This window comes from Ovis canadensis, chromosome 10, assembly GCF_042477335.2.
Source record: "Ovis canadensis isolate MfBH-ARS-UI-01 breed Bighorn chromosome 10, ARS-UI_OviCan_v2, whole genome shotgun sequence".
NCBI lineage: Eukaryota > Metazoa > Chordata > Mammalia > Artiodactyla > Bovidae > Ovis > Ovis canadensis.
In genome coordinates, this window is record NC_091254.1 from 26143295 (window position 1) to 26162280 (window position 18986).

At 45.3% G+C, this 18986-nt stretch overlaps 1 protein-coding gene across 3 annotated transcripts in view; it reads right to left on the bottom strand.

Annotated features, from left to right (window-relative positions):
* VWA8 (von Willebrand factor A domain containing 8) overlaps window positions 1–18986 on the bottom strand; it is a 383224-nt gene that overhangs the window by 46718 nt on the left and 317520 nt on the right. For all 3 annotated transcript variants that reach the window (XR_011259328.1, XM_069601241.1, XM_069601242.1), the window contains 2 exons: window positions 10011–10119; window positions 5850–6006 (listed from right to left, as the gene is read on the bottom strand). Coding sequence is in view for 2 of the 3 variants with exons in the window: in XM_069601241.1 (XP_069457342.1) it covers window positions 5850–6006; window positions 10011–10119 (266 nt within the window). In the remaining variant the exon portion in view is untranslated. The remainder of the gene's footprint in view (window positions 1–5849; window positions 6007–10010; window positions 10120–18986) is intronic.

Here is an 18986-nt window from a genome sequence, read left to right on the forward strand (position 1 = left end):
CTATTTTGCTCTATCAGAGTGTTTTTCAAACATATTTTCCACAGCAGAAAATGAACTTTACACTGAGATCCCGTATACAAAAAATGCATGTACACATATGTGTTTGTGAACTTGAGCCAAATATTCAATGAAATTGAATGGACTTTACTACACGTGAGGTGCTCTGATATTTTCTCTTCTAATCCTCTGCGAAAAGGAATGTGCCTTAGTTTTTCTCAGCATCTCCAGCGCCAGCACAAGCCCTGGTACCCAGTGGCATGCAAGAAATGCTGCCAAGCAGCACTTTGGAAACACTGGCTATCAAACAGGAAATACCCGAAAGGCAAATAACATCCGAATGGTTACTTCCTGAGGTGACATGCGAAGGTGCCCTATAACTCGAATTTCCTCTCTGTTCTGAAGGACAGAAAGGAATATGTGCATAGGATTTGACCTCTTCTGTGTAGTTTTGGCAATCTCTTAAACCTCTCTGTAAGTTTTCATCGATGAAGATACGTCTCAAGTGTCAAGCCTGACAGATGCTGGGCATGATGACCACTGCAAGATATCTTACCAACATCCTTCCTACCTGGGAGGCCAGTACACTCTCACTCAAAGAAGAGAGGTTAGGGAAAAAAAGTTGGCATAAAGCTTGTGCTTAGCAGGACACACACACACCCCCACACACCCACCACACACACCCACACACACCCACCCACCCACACACACACCCACACACACACATCCCCCACCCCCCCTCAAGGAAGGAACCAGGCAGTTGGTAAGTCACCCCAGGCAGACTGGCTTTTGTAGAGAGATCTGAATTAACTCCAGTTACAATGATACCTCTGGCATGAGCGTGTTGCTCCCAAAACACACCACATGCTGTTCTAATTAGGAAGAAATCTGGAAATCATATTCCAAGCTGCGTTAGCTTTCACGAAGATCACCTACAAGGTGTTCAAAGCTGATAACATTCTCAAAGATGAAGGCCGAAGCAGGGAGTGGGGAAAGAAAACAGGACGTGCTGGCCTCTGCATCAGACAAGACCCTCGGCGCTAATACTCTCCAGCCAACAGAGCTGGCTGAAAACGCGTCTCTCTGCTGCTTTAACCCCGATCAAAACTGCAGGGCACAGCTGCTTCACATCGTAGTAATCTACGCGGGCTGACTGCGCCTTCCTGGCACAGCGTACTCTTAAAGGGTATATTTATTGTTATGTAAGAGTCTGGGAATTTTAGGTCTCATTTTACTTTTTTCATATAGGTCAGATTTAAATACTGTAATTTTGGATCATTTATGAGGAAAACAAACATAACCTAAGATCTACTGTGTAGGGCTGATTAGTCTTGCAAATGCTCGTGGGTACAATTTCCACAATTGGTGTCCACCTGAGAGGATTTTCCAAGCATGTAAAAGCACCTCGCCATCTATTTCATTCCTGGTTTGTTGGTTTAATGTCTGTCCGGCTTTGTACGTGTCTTATGCTTGTCTACTTCCGTTATTCTTCCTGAGTTAATCGGTTCTTGACAAGTAAGAACCAGTATCTAGCCAAAATCCAGATACAAATGCATGCTAACTAAATGCTCTGTTGATGATGTCAAAACCCATCAGTAGAATTAAGCTCTTCAGGGCAATATGGTGGACCCCTAGGCTGATGGGTCGGGCTGGCAGTCAGTCTGGTTTCAGCCAGTATTTGAATTAAGTACGAAAGGGTGATAGCATTACTTGTCTGCACATGTGTATTATTCATTCACAAACATGCATGTGCTTGCTATGTACTAGGTTCTTTGTGTAGCTACTGGGGATGTTTTGCTATTGTTTTGTTGCTAAGTTGTAGAGGGCAAAAACATCCTGCCCTCAAGGAACTTGAAGTCAGTGGAGAAGAAATCGACTACTCATACAAGTAACACAATGGGAAAGAGTGATAAGACCTATGGAGAGAAGGTATAGGCTGCTATAAAAGCATACGTACAGGGCCTTGACTTCATTCTGCATTTACCTAGACTTGCAAAATAGCTTCGAAACTATTGGATGATACTGAAGAACGATTCTTTTTTTTACCGACAAAGGTCCATCTAGTCAAAGCTATGGTTTTTCCAGTAATCAAGCTAAGCGCCGAAGAATTGATGCTTTTGAACTGTGGTGTTGGAGCAGACCCTTGAGAGTCCCTTGGACTGCAAGGAGATCCAACCAATCCATCCTAAAGGAAATCAGTCCTGAATATTCATTGGAAGGACTGATGCTGAAGTTGAAGCTCCAATACTTTGGCCACCTGATGGGAAGAGCTGACTCACTGGAAAAGACCCTGATGCTGGGAAAGATTGAAGGCAGGAGGAGAAGGGGACAACAGAGGATGAGATGGTTGGATGGCATCACTGACTTGATGGACGTGAGTTTGAGCAAACTCTGGGAGTTGATGATGGACAGGGAAGCCTGGCGTGCTACAGTCCATGGGTTTGCAAAGAGTCAGACAAGACTGAGTGACTGAACTGAACTGAATAGTATTGTGCATTTTTATTTTTTTAAATAAGTATTCAGAGATAAACTCTGAACTATTTATGATAAAAAAGATAGAAAATCTTGAATTAGCTTAAAACAAAAAACTCAGGGTTGGGAACTAGGAAGGGAGTCAGATTTTATTCTTGAAGTTGAGAGAACAGGTCCACAGGATTCATTACATGTTTCTGTTTTTGTTTATGTTTGAAAAATTTCATAATAAAAAGTTTGAGAGAAACTTTGCTGTTGTTGTTCAGTAGTTAAGTCATGTCTGACTCTTTGCGACCTCATGGACTGCATCATGCCAGGCTTCTCTCTGTACTTCACTATCTCCTGGAGTTTGCTCAGATGCAATGTCCATTGAGTCGGGGTGATGATATCTAAACATCTCATCCTCTGCTGCCCGCTTCTCCTCCCACCTTCAATCTTTCCCAGCATCAGGGTCTTTTCCAATGAGTCAGTTCTTTGCATCAGGTAGCCAAAGCATTGACGCTTCAGCTTTACCATCAGTCCTTCCAATGATTACTCAGGACTGATTTCCTTTAGGATGGACTAGTTTGATCTCCTTGCTGTCCAAGGGACTCTCAAAGAGTCTTCAACACCACAATGGGAAATCATCAGTTCTTTGACGCTCAGTCTTCTTTATGGTCCAACTCTCACATCCATATACGACTACTGGAAAAACCACAGCTTTGACAATCTGGACATTTGTCAGAAAAGTAACGCCTTTGCTTTTTGATATGCTATCTAGGTTTATCATAGCTTTTCTTCCAAGGAACAAGTGTCCTTTAATCTCATGGCTGCAGTCACCATCTGCAGTGATTTTGGAGCCCAAGAAATTAAAATCTGTCACTGTTCCCACTTTTCTCCCACCTATTTGCCATGAAGTAATGGGACTGGATGCCAGACTTTAGTAGTACTAAACTGAATACTCGTCAAATGGGACTATTACTACACAAAAGTAGAAAGCAACATTTTTCTGTGTGTTTTCTTTTTCAGGGTCTCCACATGCTTTTGTTTCATCCTCTCCTTTCTCATCCCCTTGTCCAGCTCCTCTGTATTTGAAGTACCTTCTGGTACTCTCTCACTTGGATTTGGATTCTTCTCTGCCGCATTTAGTAGAGGTATATGGTGTCTCAGATGGTAAAGAAGCTGCCTGAGATGCTGGGGACCTGGGTTCGATCCCTGGGTCGGGAAGATCCCCTGGAGAAGGGAATGGCAACCCACTCCAGTATTCTTGCCTGGAGAATGCCATGGACAGAGGAGCCTGGTGGGCTACAGTCCAAGGGGTTGCAAAGAGTCAGACACGACGAAGTGAGTAACACTTTCACGGTTTTCTCAGTCCCTTCTCCACTTTTTCTCTCTCCTCCCTTATATCCACTAAATTTAGTTGCCTTATTATCACAGATGCTCCCTAATTTCTTTATCCTGTGGGGCAGTTGTACTTAACAGAACCAGATTCCTCACTGTTTATCCTGGGAGTTAGAGAAGGGGTTCTACACTTGCACATAGCATGACTTACAACTGGAGAAGTAAATGGTAACCCACGCCAGTATTCTTGCCTAGACAATTCCAAGGACAGAGGAGACCGGCAGGCTACAGTTCCTGGAGTTGCAAGAGTCAGACATGGCTTAGCGACCAAACCACCACCACGGCTTACAAGTCTTTCTGTGTGAATTGCTCTATTCATTTGCCCACTTACACAAAAACTGAGACAGGACTGGTGAGGTTTTCAGGGTGGGAACAACAGGAACTCATTGGTTGGGAAGGAGAAGATGATGTGTACCTAATTATTTGGTTCCTTTCCCAAGTAAATATTTATTGTTTATATGAAATGTAAAATTAAAACTGTATCTTAATTCTAACAAGATCTTGCATTATTGGATTCCTCCCACCTTTTTTTTTGAGAAGTTTAAACTGTTTCCATTCCTAACATCATTTGTCCTTACAACCTCTCTGAGAGGAAGGGGGAAGGGAGTCACCTATCACCAAAAGAACAGGCTGACGCACGGCGAGGAGAAATCAATTGTTGGCGGTCTCCAGGGAAGCCGGCAGAAGGGCTGGGAGTGACACTTGTCATATCTACCTGCTGAGTACACGAGGGCCCGAAGCCTTGCAGGGTTTCCTGAGGGTGTGTCCGCAGGGACCTCAGTTTTTATCCCCATTGTTCTGGACTGTTTACTTGCAGGATGTTTAAGCCCAGCACAGAATGTAATACCAGATGTCCTGCATGGGAGGAATTTCGGAACTCGTGGACGCTGGAGAGCGTGCTTTGTTGAACTGTGCCCAGCTCCTTCCATGGAGCCCAACAGCTTAAATCTGCCTCCCCGACCATGACTCTCACCCTCAGTCCCAAAGGAGATCTTCCCGCTTCTTTGGTACTTGTCACTTTGAGCTGAAGGACCCAGGTGGATGTCTAGGCAAAGAGTCATGAGGTTTCTTCTCATGTTCTAGACGATTCCAATCAGAGTGGCCCCACGTGGTTCCAGAATGAAAGCTACAGGCTCATGGGCCTGGATCTCAAGGCCTCTACCCACTGACAGTCAACCCTACTCCCCTCTGGCTCGCCACAGTCACTCTGCTCATCCTGGCTTGCTCACTTAGCTTTCCCTTCCTGGAAGGTCCGAATACCGGCTGTGTTCAGGCCTCACCTCACATCAGCCCAGTGACTCTTCCCTTCTCTGTATGGCTAGAGGGCACAGCCTCTGTATCACGTGACTTCAGCACTTAAACAGGGTGTGTGTGAAAGTTATGTGTGTGTGTACACTAGTCCTGTCTCCACATAAATCTACAAGATTCCTGAGGGGCAGGAAGGGACCATCGTGGAATGTTATCTCAATTTGCTATGTGGCCTGGGAATAGATGTGGATGGAATGATCTGACTTTAGTTTCTCCAGAGGGAAATACCTTTGGTTTTACTTTTTTAAAAGATTTATTTATTTATTTGATGCGAACTGTTTTTTAAAGTTTTCATTGACTTTGCGACAATATTGCTTCTGTTTTCTATGCTTTGGCTTTTTAGCCTTGAGGCATGAGGGATCGTAGCTCCCTAACCAGGGATCAACGGGCACTCCCTGCATTGGAAGGTGAAGACTTAAGCACTGGACTGCCCAGGGAAGCCCCTGGTTTTACCTTCTAAAGTGCTCAGTTCTTCCTCTATACCGTTATATGGCAATTAATACATTTAAAAGGGCCTGAGCAGAAAGAGCTGGAGATTATGTTCACTCAGCTGTCTCCAATGGGGGGTGAGGTGGCTACGGGTTGCAGTTTGTGGTCTAAGTGGCTGCATGAAGTGGAGAATCACAGAACCTGGGTCTGCTCAGGGTTTGCCATGACGTTTCCCCGCTCCGGACACAGGGGGGACCACCCACCTCTGTTGAAACGCTCTCTGGCCCATCTCTCTCGCAGCTCTCTTCACCTCCTCAGGAACAGCGTCTTTCTCAGCCTGAGAGACCTGGTAGACTGTGTGGCCTGCGTCCAGCCGGTAAGGACCTCCCTTGCCGCCCAGGCCTGCGGTGTCTCTTCCACCTGGGAGGAAACCATGAAAGTCCAGGTGACTAGTCTGATCTAGAGCACAAAAGAGCAGGGCTGTAAGGCAGTCCCATGAAGTATATTAATTATACCTGCGTGCTGTGCTTAGTCCCTTAAGTTGTGTCCGACTCTGAGACACTATGGATTGTAGCCTGTCAGGCTCCTCTGTCCATGGGATTTCCCAGGCAAGAATACTGGAGTGGGTTGCCATTCCCTTCTCCAGGGGATCTTCCCCGCCCAGGGAACAAAACTGTGTCTCCCACGGCTCCTGTATTGCAGGCACATTCTTTATCGCTGAGCCAGTGGGAAAACTAGTAATTATTCAAATGACTTTCTTCTGGAAACACAAGGTGTCCCCCAGTTTAGGATACTCTTCTTCTCCATCCAGCGAATTCCAACCCATATTTCAAGGCTCAGTCCAAAATCCATGACCCCTCACCTGACGACAGCCACACAGGGATCAATACGCTTATGCCCTGTTTGTTATTCCTTAAATTTTTTCTTTTCTTACCACCCATAGGATGAATGGGATTATATTTTATATTTCTTTGTAGCTCTGTACCTGTAAGAGTACAGAGCTTAAACACCGTAAATACTTGGTGTGTGCGTACGTGCAGTCGCTTCAATCATATCCAACTCTTTGCGACAGGCTCCTCTGTCCACGGGGATTCTCCAGGCAAGAGTACTGGAGTGGGTTACCATGCCCTCCTCCAGCAGATCTTCCCAACCCAGGCTGAACTTCCCAACCCAGGCTGTCTCCTGTGGCTCCTGCCTTGCAGGCAGATTCTTTACCTCTGAGGCACTGGGGAAGCCCCAAATACTTCGTGTGTAAATATATGTTAATTAAATGAACAACACTCCTCTTTCTTTACAGTAACCTGATTTTTCATTAAAATCAAAGAAAGATGGTTAGGCTATGGATATTGCTTCTTCTGCTTTGCAAGTGGTAAAAATAAAGCGCAGAGAGGTTAAGTGACAGACATGTGAACTCATATCAGTGGCTGAGCCAGATGAGAAGTCAGCTATTATACTTTGACTTTTAGCTTAGAGTAACATACCATAGATAAATACTGTCAGCTTCAGGACAGTTTTAAAATACAAACCCAAGTTTACACGCTTGTTGGAGAAGGAAATGGTAATCCACTCCCGTATTCTTGCCTGGAGAATCCCTTGGACAGAGCAGCCCGGTGGGCTACAGTCCATGGGGTCGCAAGGAGTTGGACATGACTAAATGACTAACACTTTACATGGCTGTAAACGTGCATTATGTAATACTGCATGTTGTAGGTATAAATTCAATGCCTAGAAGACTAGGTAGGTAATATTATAAGAAGTGGTGAGAACTTGGCTAACTAGAGAGGACTTGCCTTGTCTAAATATCTTCAAATTCAAATCATCTTAAAACACGACATGGACCGCCAAAATACATATATTGGCTAGATCTGGGCCCTGGGTTATCAGTTTATTACCCCAGCTTTATAATGATTAAAATATTGGCAATTAGTTTCTTTTGTTCCTTTACACATAAGTTGGGAACTTAGAAGAGATCCCAATATTGGAGGGGTAGCATAATATTGTCCATTATAGTCAAGTATTGATTAGTATAGTATACTAATAGTATTGATACGAACGCTGGCATTACATAGTGCAGTGCTGTCTAGGCAAGTCAGACTGCCTGAGTTTGAATCCTGGTTCCAACGTACTAGTCACGTGTCCTTGAGGGACGTTCACTAACTTCTCTGTGTCTCAGTCACACTCGGCACAGCAACTGGCACAAAATGAGAGTTCTAAAAGGGACTTCTCTCACTATCACTATGGAGACAACTTCCAGTCGCATAGAGTGAGCCCATTTCTAAGTTTCATAAACTGGAAATTTTGAAAGTCTTTAGGCTTTGGATAAATTATGCTATGTTTTCCTTTTCTCCCTTGAAGCCTTAATTGGTGCAATGAGTTAAAAGTAAGAACTCAGCATGCTCTGCTTCCCTTATCAAAGTCCAGGTAGGTCATTTCCTTTTGGGAAATACCATGAGAACAGCCCATTAATTACAGTATTTTTATCCTCTGATTCCAGCTCATCTTGTTTCTTTTTTATTTAGAAATTGCTGGTGGAGAATTCCACCTTGGATGTGTGTGACTCCTGGCTGCCCCGCTTATGGATGGTCAATGGGCAGAGAGGACGACGGTCATGAGACTCAGGGGTGGAAATGCTGTCCTGAGACCGGACTCCCTTTCCACCGGAGGTGCTCCTTATTTATGGGTAGGTCATAAATGAGAACTTAAAACTTCCCAGGTGCTGAGATGAGACCGTTTCTGGTGAAAGGAGGGAATGACCTACAACCGTCTAGAGGCTGGTGTGAGTGACAGTCAGTGCCTTGGCAAAGTCAGATGGGGGTGGAGAAGACGTGAGGGTGGAATTCTTCACAACCTGCACTTCCAAGAAGCCTTTAATTTGAACTTGTGACTCCAGAGTGTGAGCTCAGCTGCGTGAGACTCTTTGCGACCCCATGGACTATAGCCTGGCAGGCTCCTCCGTCTATGGAATTTTCCAGGAAAGAATACTGGAGGGGGTTGGCATGCCCTTCTCCAGGGAATCTTCCCAACCCAGAGACTGAAACTATGTCTCTTGCATCTCCTGCACTGGCAGGCAGGTTCTTTACCACTAGTGCCAAAATGAAAAGGCTTGCCAGAGAGTCTAGATCTCAAGGTATAATATTGAAACTAACCCTGGATATCCTAAATCTGTGAAGCTAAGGGGGAGAGAGACAGAGAAGGGGTTTTGATGATGAAAAAGGAATCAAATGACTCATGTAATCAAATGATTACCTTCAGTGCAGAGAATTCTGAGGCAGAGAGGGACAAAGAGAAAAAGAATTTGTAGCAAAAGAGCCTTGACAGACTGACAACCCAGCTGGGAAGTAAGAGCAGGGTCATCAGCCCGGACAGACAGACGAGCTGTTAGATGTGAGCTGAATAACAAGCGAGCACCTCCGCTCCAGAGTAAGTAGCCTATGGCTGGGAAGCCTGCATCTGGCCAGCACGTCCCACAGTGCATTCCACAGGGATTAAATCCTGCTGGCTTGACACTAACTTCCAGATCAAAGGCCATTTCTAAAAATATCCTTCCTTTCAAGCTGATGCTTGATGAATAAACAGAGCAGGCGAGGGGTCCACGGGCCTGCTGGATAGCACATTGTCCCTGGACGGTAGGCCATTTCCTCCCAAGGCTGTCAAGGCCAAGGAGCACAGACTGTCCCCAGCGAAGACAGAGAACGGAGCTCGTGCTGGCGCGGCTCACGGCTGCGATAAGATCAGACGGTGCGCACACAGTCTGGCCCTATTCCTGCGGCCCCACAGCTGTGTCGCTCCAGCTGCCGCAGAGGAAAGAGGAAGGCCGTGGTCTTGGCTGGGAACAATGCTCTCGACAGGCAGCCAAGAGGAAGGGACAGACCCCACTCATCGGCTCAGACCACAACCATCTCTCTTATTTCAGAATCCCGCAGCCTCGACGTACTCTCTTCTGAGATGTGGAAGACAAGGGCCATGTCTTTTCAAAGTCAGCTGGTCCAGAAAGAATTTACTGTCGATTTCTGGAATGGTCCCAAGGACAGGGAACTTAAAAGAGGGGATTAACACTTTTAATGAATGCGTTTTTCATGCCAGGTCTTGAGCTCAGCACTTTGCAGTCATAATCTTACTGAATCCTCACCACAATCTTGGGAGGCAGTTCATAGTAGATCCCTTTGATCAATGAGGACCAGAACGGTCTGAGGTCAGGGGGTTGTGCCTCTGACTGTCTGCTGAGTCTGTGGGGCTCCAAATGCCAGGGCTTTTCGTGTCTTAAAATCATGCTGCGTCAGAGGGCAGAAGCACATTCCAGCTGACTAATGGGGTTGGAGGAGAAGGCAAAAGGATTCCTGAGCCTTCTTGGGGCTGGTGGGCTGTCCACATGGGCTCACGGAGTCTCTGGAAGCCTGACCCAGGAAAGTGCCCATGCTACCAACCTGTGCCGCCAGCCCAGGTGTTACCACCCACATGTGGCATGTTGTCTGGGTCTTCCTTCCCATGTTTGGGGGAACTCACGTCTTCACCGCTCTCTCTTTCGATTGTTATCTGAAAATGAAGAAATAAGATATTATCATTCTCTGTGACCAAGGCCAGGACCTGCAGGACAGAAAGAAAGGACTGTTTATCCCTAAGTCCTTAAGGTAGCTCATAACCTGATAGATACTGTTGATAGATGCTGTTCGTGTCTGGCAAAATTTCACCAGATTTTACATCCACTGAGTTGGGAAGGAAACAAATTTAATTATAAAAAATATTCTTTACAAAAAAAAAAAGGAGTTAGACTGGATCATGGGGCTTCCCAGGAGGCGCTAGTGGTAAAGAACCCGCCAGTCAATGCAAGAGATGCAAGAGACAAGGGTTCAATCCCTGAGTTGGGACGATCTCCTGGAGAAGGGAATGGCAATTCACTCCAATATTCTTGTCTGGAGAATTCCATGGACAGAGGAGCCTAGCGGACTATAGTCCACCTGGTCCAGCTGAGTCATGGCAGATAAACATTCATCTATTTGATTTTCCAAGAAATCCCATTCCTCAGAAAAAGGCTACTTTATACGAAATATATGAAAAAAGAAACCCAGAAAATATACCTTTGTGTGCTTCACTGATATCCGTTATGTGCACAGAGACTAAAACCTGCTTATTTTCTGGCCCACTCTCATTACGGTATTTTAGCTCTCCTAGCTCATCTGTATTTTAAAACTGGACTTACTGTTCCTGCAGACCAAACAGAACAAGCGGCACTTTAGCCTTTCTCTTTGAGCGCCTACAGCTCATTCATTGGTCCCTAATTTAATTCAGCACAGATTCACCAAAAGTACTGATAACCACACTGGAGTTCCATCCTAGCAGTCAGCTCAGTAGATATTACTCCACAATAAAAAGCATCTGAAGCAGTCACATTCATGCACCCTATGAGCCTGCTCCCAAATACAGTGATTTTCAGGGCAGACCGGATCAACTGTTTGTTCAAACAAGCCTTAATGGGAAATGTATTGGCAAGGTATCATCTGAAGTACCGTGAGGCCTGCAAAAGCCATGGAGGACTGGTCACTGGCCTCGAATTGCTCACAGTGGAGCAGGGGAGCTTGGAAATGGACCTGGAGCATGATGCCAGGTCAGTCTTGAGAGCTGACCCGTGCCTTCTTAGTGAGTGGACTTTTCATTCTGGATGTTAGGATAAACAAAGGTAGGTAGGTAATTTAAGGCCTTTGCAAATAAAATGGCTATCAAGAATGAATTCAACATAATTTCCACTGTGTTATATCCAGACTAGTTCATTTCAAATGTTATGACATTGTAACAAGATTTCAATTACCTGGACCTTTCTGCCCTTACCAGGGAAGCCCTGCTGGTTAAAATGGTGAAGAATCTGCCTGCAGTGCAGGAGGTGTGGGTTTTATCCCTGGGTCGGGAAGATCCCCTGGAGGAGGGCATGGCAACCCACTCCAGTATTCTTGCCTGAAGAATCCCATGGACAGAGGAGCCTGGCAGGCTACAGTCCAGAGGGTTGTGAAAGAGAGGGACACGAGTGAGTAGCTAACACACTTCTGCCTTTAGCTCTGGCAGCACTGACCAGAGCTTTTGCCATAACTTCAGCATATTTAAAAGTTTGGCAGCCAGGATGTGACAGTTGACGTGAATTCCACGAATATAATCAGGCTCCCCCAAAATGGGTGAAAATAAATTCTTCTTTTAAAAAATTAAACTATGCAGAATAGCTAGCAACATTTAGAGAACAAATAAACATTTAAAGTACTTTCCCCAAAACTTGCCACCACTTTCTAACTTTTTTAGAGTGTAAGAGATTCGTAGTAAATTAAAATATGTATACTGACTACAAGAACTCTAGACCAGCACTAACCAATAAAATTTTCTGTGCAGATAGAAGTATTTATACTTGAGGGATCTAATATGGTAGCTTATTACGCAATGTACCTACTGAGTACTTGATTTTTAAATTTTATTTAATTAACTAAAATTTAAGTTTGAAATTACCATATGTAGTCCGTGACTCTCTCACTGGACAGCACAGAACAAGGACAAGCTTGCCTCAGCCAGGAGATAATGTTTGGTTATCTTAGCAGTATCTTATAGATGTTTTCCACGAGAAATGAGAAAAATAAGAAACATTTCAAAATTGAGATAGAGTTTTATTCTGTGTCAATTTAAGAGATCTACATAAAAGTTATGACTACAGTCTAATGGTTTTAAAAAAACATAATGGAACTTACATATGGAAATATATTATAATAAGATGATACGATTTTTAATCCATAAAGATACATTTATTACAATAATGGTGTTCAAAACACTTCTGGAGTGCTTTAGGAAGGATCCGCAGAGTCCATGGCAGATTCTATTTTAATATCTTTAATGATGGAAATTATGTATTCTTTAAAAATAGATTTGATTTTTAATAAATAGCTAAAGGATATTTGGAACTGATGTGTATGAACCAAAGAGTTCTGATGTGTGTGAATTATTTGCTAACTTACTCTGCACTCTTTGCAAAGTCAATTAACTTCTCTGGGGCTAAACTTTCTCATAAGAAACTAAAGGGGGTTGGAACTAAATAATCTCTCCCATTCCACTTAACATTGACATGTTCTATATAACTGATTAAACACTTCAAAATCTGGTAAACGAGCGGTTTTAGTCAAAATCAAATTATAAAACAATGAGACTAGTTTGCTTCATAAGAGTTGTGACACCTCTACAGGTCAATTCCAAAAGAGGAAGCTCTAAAAACGGTCTGGGCCATGACAGCGTTACTGGAGTAACTGTTCTTAACACCAGCCGTCACTTTAGGGTGTATTATCTACTAAAAATAAATAAACAACAAAGTCCTACTGGATAGCACAGGGAACAATGGAGAAGAGTAGAGGAAAGAATGCGTATATACATACATATATATGTAACTGAGACACTTGCTGTACAGCAGAAATTAACACATCATTGTAAATCAACTATACTTCAGTACAAAATGGGCTTCCCTGGTGGCTCAAACAGTGAAGAATTTGCCTGCAATGCGGGAGACCCAGGCGTGATCCCAGGGTCAGGAAGACCCCCTGGAGGAGGGCATGGCAACCCACTCCAGTATTCCTGCCTGGAGAATCCCACGGACAGAGGAGCCTGGCGGGCTACAGTCTATGAGGTCGCAAAGAGTCGGACTAGACTGAGTGACCAACACTTTCACTTTCTTTCAATACAAAATAAATAAATAAAAGAATTTCAGAAGAGGCATAGGAAACAGAGTCCTAGGTGTCTTAGTAACTTTACTTTCATTATAAACCAATCTCCTTTATTTTTTCTTCTTCTTTTTTTTTTTTTTTTAATTTTACTTTACTGTATTGGTTTTGCCATACATCAACATGAATCCGCCATGGGTGTACACGTGTTCCCAATCCTGAACCCCCCTCCCACCTCCCTCCCCATACCATCTCTCTGGGTCATCCCAATCTCCTTTAGACATTTCACCATAATTCAGACGGGGGAGCCTGGCGGGTTACCGTCTATGGGGTTGCACAGAGTCAGACACGACTGAAGTGTCTTAGCAGCAGCAGCAGCAGCAGCTGTAAGAGAATAGCCTTTCAAGAATAAGTACTAAAAATGATGGCACAAGGCAAAAGAAAAGGGCTCTCAAATAGCCCCCTCAGCTACCTGCAAAATGACAGCTCTTGGAGTTGTGAAGACACCTACAATGGGCCATCAGGGAGGAGGAAAATTTATGTGAACTTTCTGGGCATAAAGGAACTGCTGCGTTGCCACCTGTGTGTCCTGCTGGGAGCTGGCACGGCTCACACTGCCAACAAGGCTGCTCCCCACCAACCCCAAATGGGAGTCTGGAGATGTTTCAAAATTGACAAATTCTTGACAAAAACACTCATCAGCCCAAACACAGTGGATTCCAGAAAAACACATACCATGAATTACCAAGGACACTTACTTAAAAGCAAGCATTTGGGGAGTTTATCTAATTCTGAGTCATGCTATGAATGGCATTACAGTCACAGGAGTCTATTTCTCTAGGTGGATGGGAGGAGCGCATCTGATAAGCGGTTTCCAAAGCCATTTTAGGGCATCTCTTACGTGAATTGACAATGATTCATAAAAGGTGCGAGGCAGGAAGCCTCGGACAGTCCAGCCCAGACAGAAACTGCAACAGACACCAAGGAACGCATATCATTCGAGGAAGCTTGCCTCTTGGGGACAGAAAGGTGCTCAGAATCTCTGGTCATTCAGAAAGTTGACAAACTGCTGAACCATTTGAAGTATGTGTTGAGAAAGACTTGGAATGCATTTCCTTTGAGGACTGATCTCATCTAGAAGCTTCCCTGGTGGCTCAGATGGTAAAGAATCCGCCTGCAGTGCAGGAGACCTGGGCTTGATCCCTGAGTTGGGAAGATCCCCTGGAGAAGGGAATGGCAACCCACTCCAGTATTTCTGCCTGGAGAAATCCATGGACAGAGGAGACTGGTGGGCTACAGTCCATGGGGTTGCAAAGGGTAAGGCAGAACTGAGTGGCTGACACTTTCACTTTTCATCTAGAAAGAGTTCAAACAAGCCAATCCAGTTACCGATACACACCCTACTTAAGTGAATAGTTAAGTGTTCACTTATAGCTTCGCAGGTGGCACTAATGGTAAAGAACCTACCTACCAATGCAGGAGACAGGGTCTCCTGGGTCAGGAAGATTCCCTGGAAGAGGGCATGGCAACCCACTCCAGTGTTCTTGCCTGCAGAATCCCATGGACAGAGGAGCCTGGTGGGCTACAGTTCATAGGTTTGCAAAGAGTCAGACACGACTGCAGCGACTAAGCATGTGCTCATGTGTCCACTCACATGGATCTAAATTTTGCCCCAAACACAAAGTATCATGGTCTCTTACAAGTGCTCATGCAAACTGATGCCCATGGTGAGCTCTTTGCTGTGTTGGTCACAGCTGATGCCTCCTACATCCTTTTAGATAAGCAAGTTTTAATCCCAAGGAGTTGTCCTCTTTCATATGAATCAAGATGGAAAAACAAAACAAAACATAGACCTTGTAAATTATAACTCATAAAAAATGTTCCAGAGTGAAGCAACCCAAACCCAAAGTGGTGGAGGGACATGACTCACAAAAGCCCTGTAATCCTAGGCAAGGCCCTATACTTTAGGCTCCTCCTCACACTCATGATTTTTCAAAAACCGTCAGTAAAATGATATAAATAGCCAGAACACACTCTTGGAAGGAAAGTGTGTTCTTGGAGGAATGACTGGACAACACAGCCGATTCTCATTTTCCAGCTGGAGACGAGGTGTGGCTCAGCAGGCGTTTGCAGCTGCCTCTCCAACATCCACTGCCTCTTTCTCCTCTCTAAACAGAAGTCAGATGAATCATGGTTAGCTGGGACGAGGCCCAGCCGTCCCATCGCCCTCTGCCAGCGATGTGTCTGGGGAAGAAAGTCTGGGAGCTGCGACGTAAGACAAATTCTGTCGGGAGGTTTCTGGGGAAGATTTTCCTCTTGGGTACAGAGCTCACTCGCGGCCCTGCAGGGACTGCCTGCCCCTCCCTTGCGGCACACACGTGTACTGGCTTGGACACGGAGTGAGGACGTGGTGCTTCAAGCTGGGGTGTCCACCTGGTGACCACGGGGCAACGAGGAGGAGGCGGCAGAGGGGAGGACGGAGCGGGTGGTGTCCCTGATGACACCGCTGAGCTGCTCAGTCAGCCGCGGAGTCACTTACTTCTGGTTTCTACATCAGCAAATAAATGTTATTAGACATAGGTTTTTTTTCATATAAAGAATTTATTTATTTATTCATTTTTGGCTGTGCTGGGTCTTTGTTGCTGCGGGGGCTCTGCTCTAGCCGTGGTGGCTTCTCTTGTTGCAGAGCATGGGCTCTAGGCCGCTCGGGCTTCAGGAGCTGCAGTGCGTGGGCTCGGGAGCTGTGGTTTCCGGGCTCTAGGGTACAGGCTTGATGGCTGCGGCACTCGGGCGTAGCTGTTCTGCAGCACGTGGGATCTTCCCGAGGTAGAGATTGCACCCGCGTCTCCAGCATTAGCAGGTGGGTTCTTTACCACTGAGCCACCAGGGAAGCCCTGTCCTTACAGTTTAAGCTACTGTAAGTTGGGTTTTCTGCTACTTGGAGCCCAATGCATGCAAACGAACTGACTCATTCATTAAAAGACAAAAGAGAGGCAGTGGGGCACGAGCCACGGCATCGATCTTTGCAGGATGTCCTGCTTCCAGAAGACGTGCTTTCAATTTTCTGATGTTGAAAACTGCCGTGATGATGTCAGAAATCCTACTTATTACAGTTGCCTATGATTTGATGATCAGCAGGCAACTCAACGCACTCAACCATTCATTTTCTTATTCAAACATTTCTGTGTATGTTTATGGTACATTTACTACTCCCTGGTATATGGAGATAACAAGAAACAGGATCTTTGCTTTCAGGAAAATATTTTACAATGTAGAACGAAGTCACAGTGCAGGGTAATACAGACCATAATAAGGTACTAAATACATTTGCCTAAAACATACTCTTGTCTGAGGTTATAAGAAAAATAGGGGCTTCCCAGGTGGTGCTAGCGGTAAAGAAGCTGACTGCCAAAGTAAGGAAATGTAAGAGATGAAGGTTTGATGCCTGGGTCAGGAAGATCTCCTGGAGGAGGGCATGACAACCCATTTCCAGTATTCTTAACTAGAGAATTCCATGGACTGAGGAGACTGGTGGGATACAGTCCCTAGGGTTGTAAAGTTGGACATGACTGAAGCGACTTAGCATGCACGCATATGAAAAATATAAGAAATTTCTATCACAGATACAATGAAAGTCACATTAATATGTCCCTAGGTATGATGGTCTTTCATATGAAGACAGCTGCTTTAAAAAAAAAAAAAGGCAATAATTCCTTACCCAGTTTTCATAAACAACGTGCGACTCTACAATGATAACGCATGATCAAACCACCGTTGTCCAGAGGCAGCTTCTTTGTGTTCCAGCTACAACCTCTGGCAAAGCCATCAAAGTATGTAATTCATCTCCAGTTTCCCCCTGGCTGATGGCAACACTTTCTTCACGTATTCAATGACCTCCTGTCCTCTTTAATCCTCTTAGTTCTTAAAAAGCAGGAGATGATCTAATTTGTGGTCATTAATATTAAAAAACGATCCTGTAGCTGATATTCATTCGTACTAAATAATTCCCCCCCAAAGGGCATTCACATGGTAAGTGCTCTTATCACAAAAGTGGGAAATAAAGTCTAGGGACCAGCAAGCAGGCAGATGGGGGATGAGGTGGGGAGTTGATGAGGGGCACGCTGGGACTGTTCCCTGGCCCTGAAGACAAGGCCTATGAGGTGAGCACCGACAGGCGACAGGCAGAAGGCGGGTCCGTGGCTTGTCCCCCAGCAACCCTTGTCTCTCTAGTCCTGAAGGAGCGGGTAGCTCTTTCTGCCTTAGGAAGGACTCCAGTCCTTTCTCACAGGCTCTTTCAAGTCCACCATCAGCCCTCCATCCTGACCCTGCTTGCCCACTTCTCGAAACTCAACCCTACTCTGTTTACACTCCCCCTCTCTGCTTGAACACTCCCAGAGACTTACTCATACTTCACTTTCTGGTGTAAATGATGAGGTGGAGAAATACTTTAAAATATTTGAAACTGTCACCCCCGAACATCCTCCTTTCTCCACCGGATGTGATGTTCTGGAATGCATCCCTGTGTCCACCCTATGTTATTTCTCTATCTGTGTTCAAAGTTTCGGAAAAAGATCCTCCCCACAGGAACGACTCTTGTTTTACCTTTGTCTTTGCTGGCACAGTGCCTTACACGTACATGTGCTGTGCTGTGCTGAGTCACTTCAGTCGCGTCTGACTCTTTGTGACCCCATGGACTGTAGCCCGCCAGGCTCCTCTGTCCATGGGATTCTCCAGGCAAGAATACTGGAGTGGGTTGCCATGCCCTTCTCCGGGGGATCTTCCCAATCCAGGGATTGAACCCAGGTCTCCTGCATTGCAGGTGGATTCTTTACCATCTGAGCCACCAGAGAAAACCAAGAATACCAGGGTGGGTAGCCTATCCCTTCTCTAGGGGATCTTCCCAACCCAGGAACTGAACCAGAGTCTCCTGCATTGCAGGCAGATTCTTTACCTGCTGAGCTACCAGGGAAGCCCAGATGCCTAATAAATATGCATTAAATGCATGTGGGAGAGGCAGATCGGCAACAGAATGTAAGAGTTTCAGCTTCTGCATACAGTGCTCTTCACAATAAGCTGTTGGCAGGAACTCTTCCTACCAGCCTGTAACTGGCAAACAGCACAGCAGTGCTCAGCCACTGGTCAGTGGACAGCCGTCTCCCGACAGGCAGGAAACATGAGGCCCTGCTGGCCCTGTGGCGTGGTTCTCAAATCCCGATCCTGCACTTCCCGCAGCTTGACTCTGATCCCTGCCTCGGCCTCAGCTCCAGTTTCTGGGGAGCCGCCTGCCTGAGCTGACTCCGTGCCCCCCAAGTGTGTGGGCAGCGGCCTCTCTCCTGCTCTCTGGTCTAGACAGAGCTGTTGGAACAGCTGTCTGCAACACAATGCAGAATCTGCCTAAAGCAACCTCAAACTTTACTCAGAGTCCTTACTCATCTCTTTCTTCTGCTTAAATTCAAATAGGAACAAAAGATGCCCAGGACTTTTGGAAAATTTGAGAATACGGAACGTAGATAATAGAATAGAGAGGATGGTTCACGGATTAAGACGGTCTAAGCACAAACCAATTTTTAAGGGAAACCAAATGTTGTTATCATTGTGTGTAGGTGACTGTCAAAAAGCCATGTTAGAAGATCATAAACAATTGGCATGGCAATAGTTCCCTGGCATGGACGAGCCAGCAGGGATACCGCCTGGTGTCACTGGCCCTGCTGAGCACTGCAAACC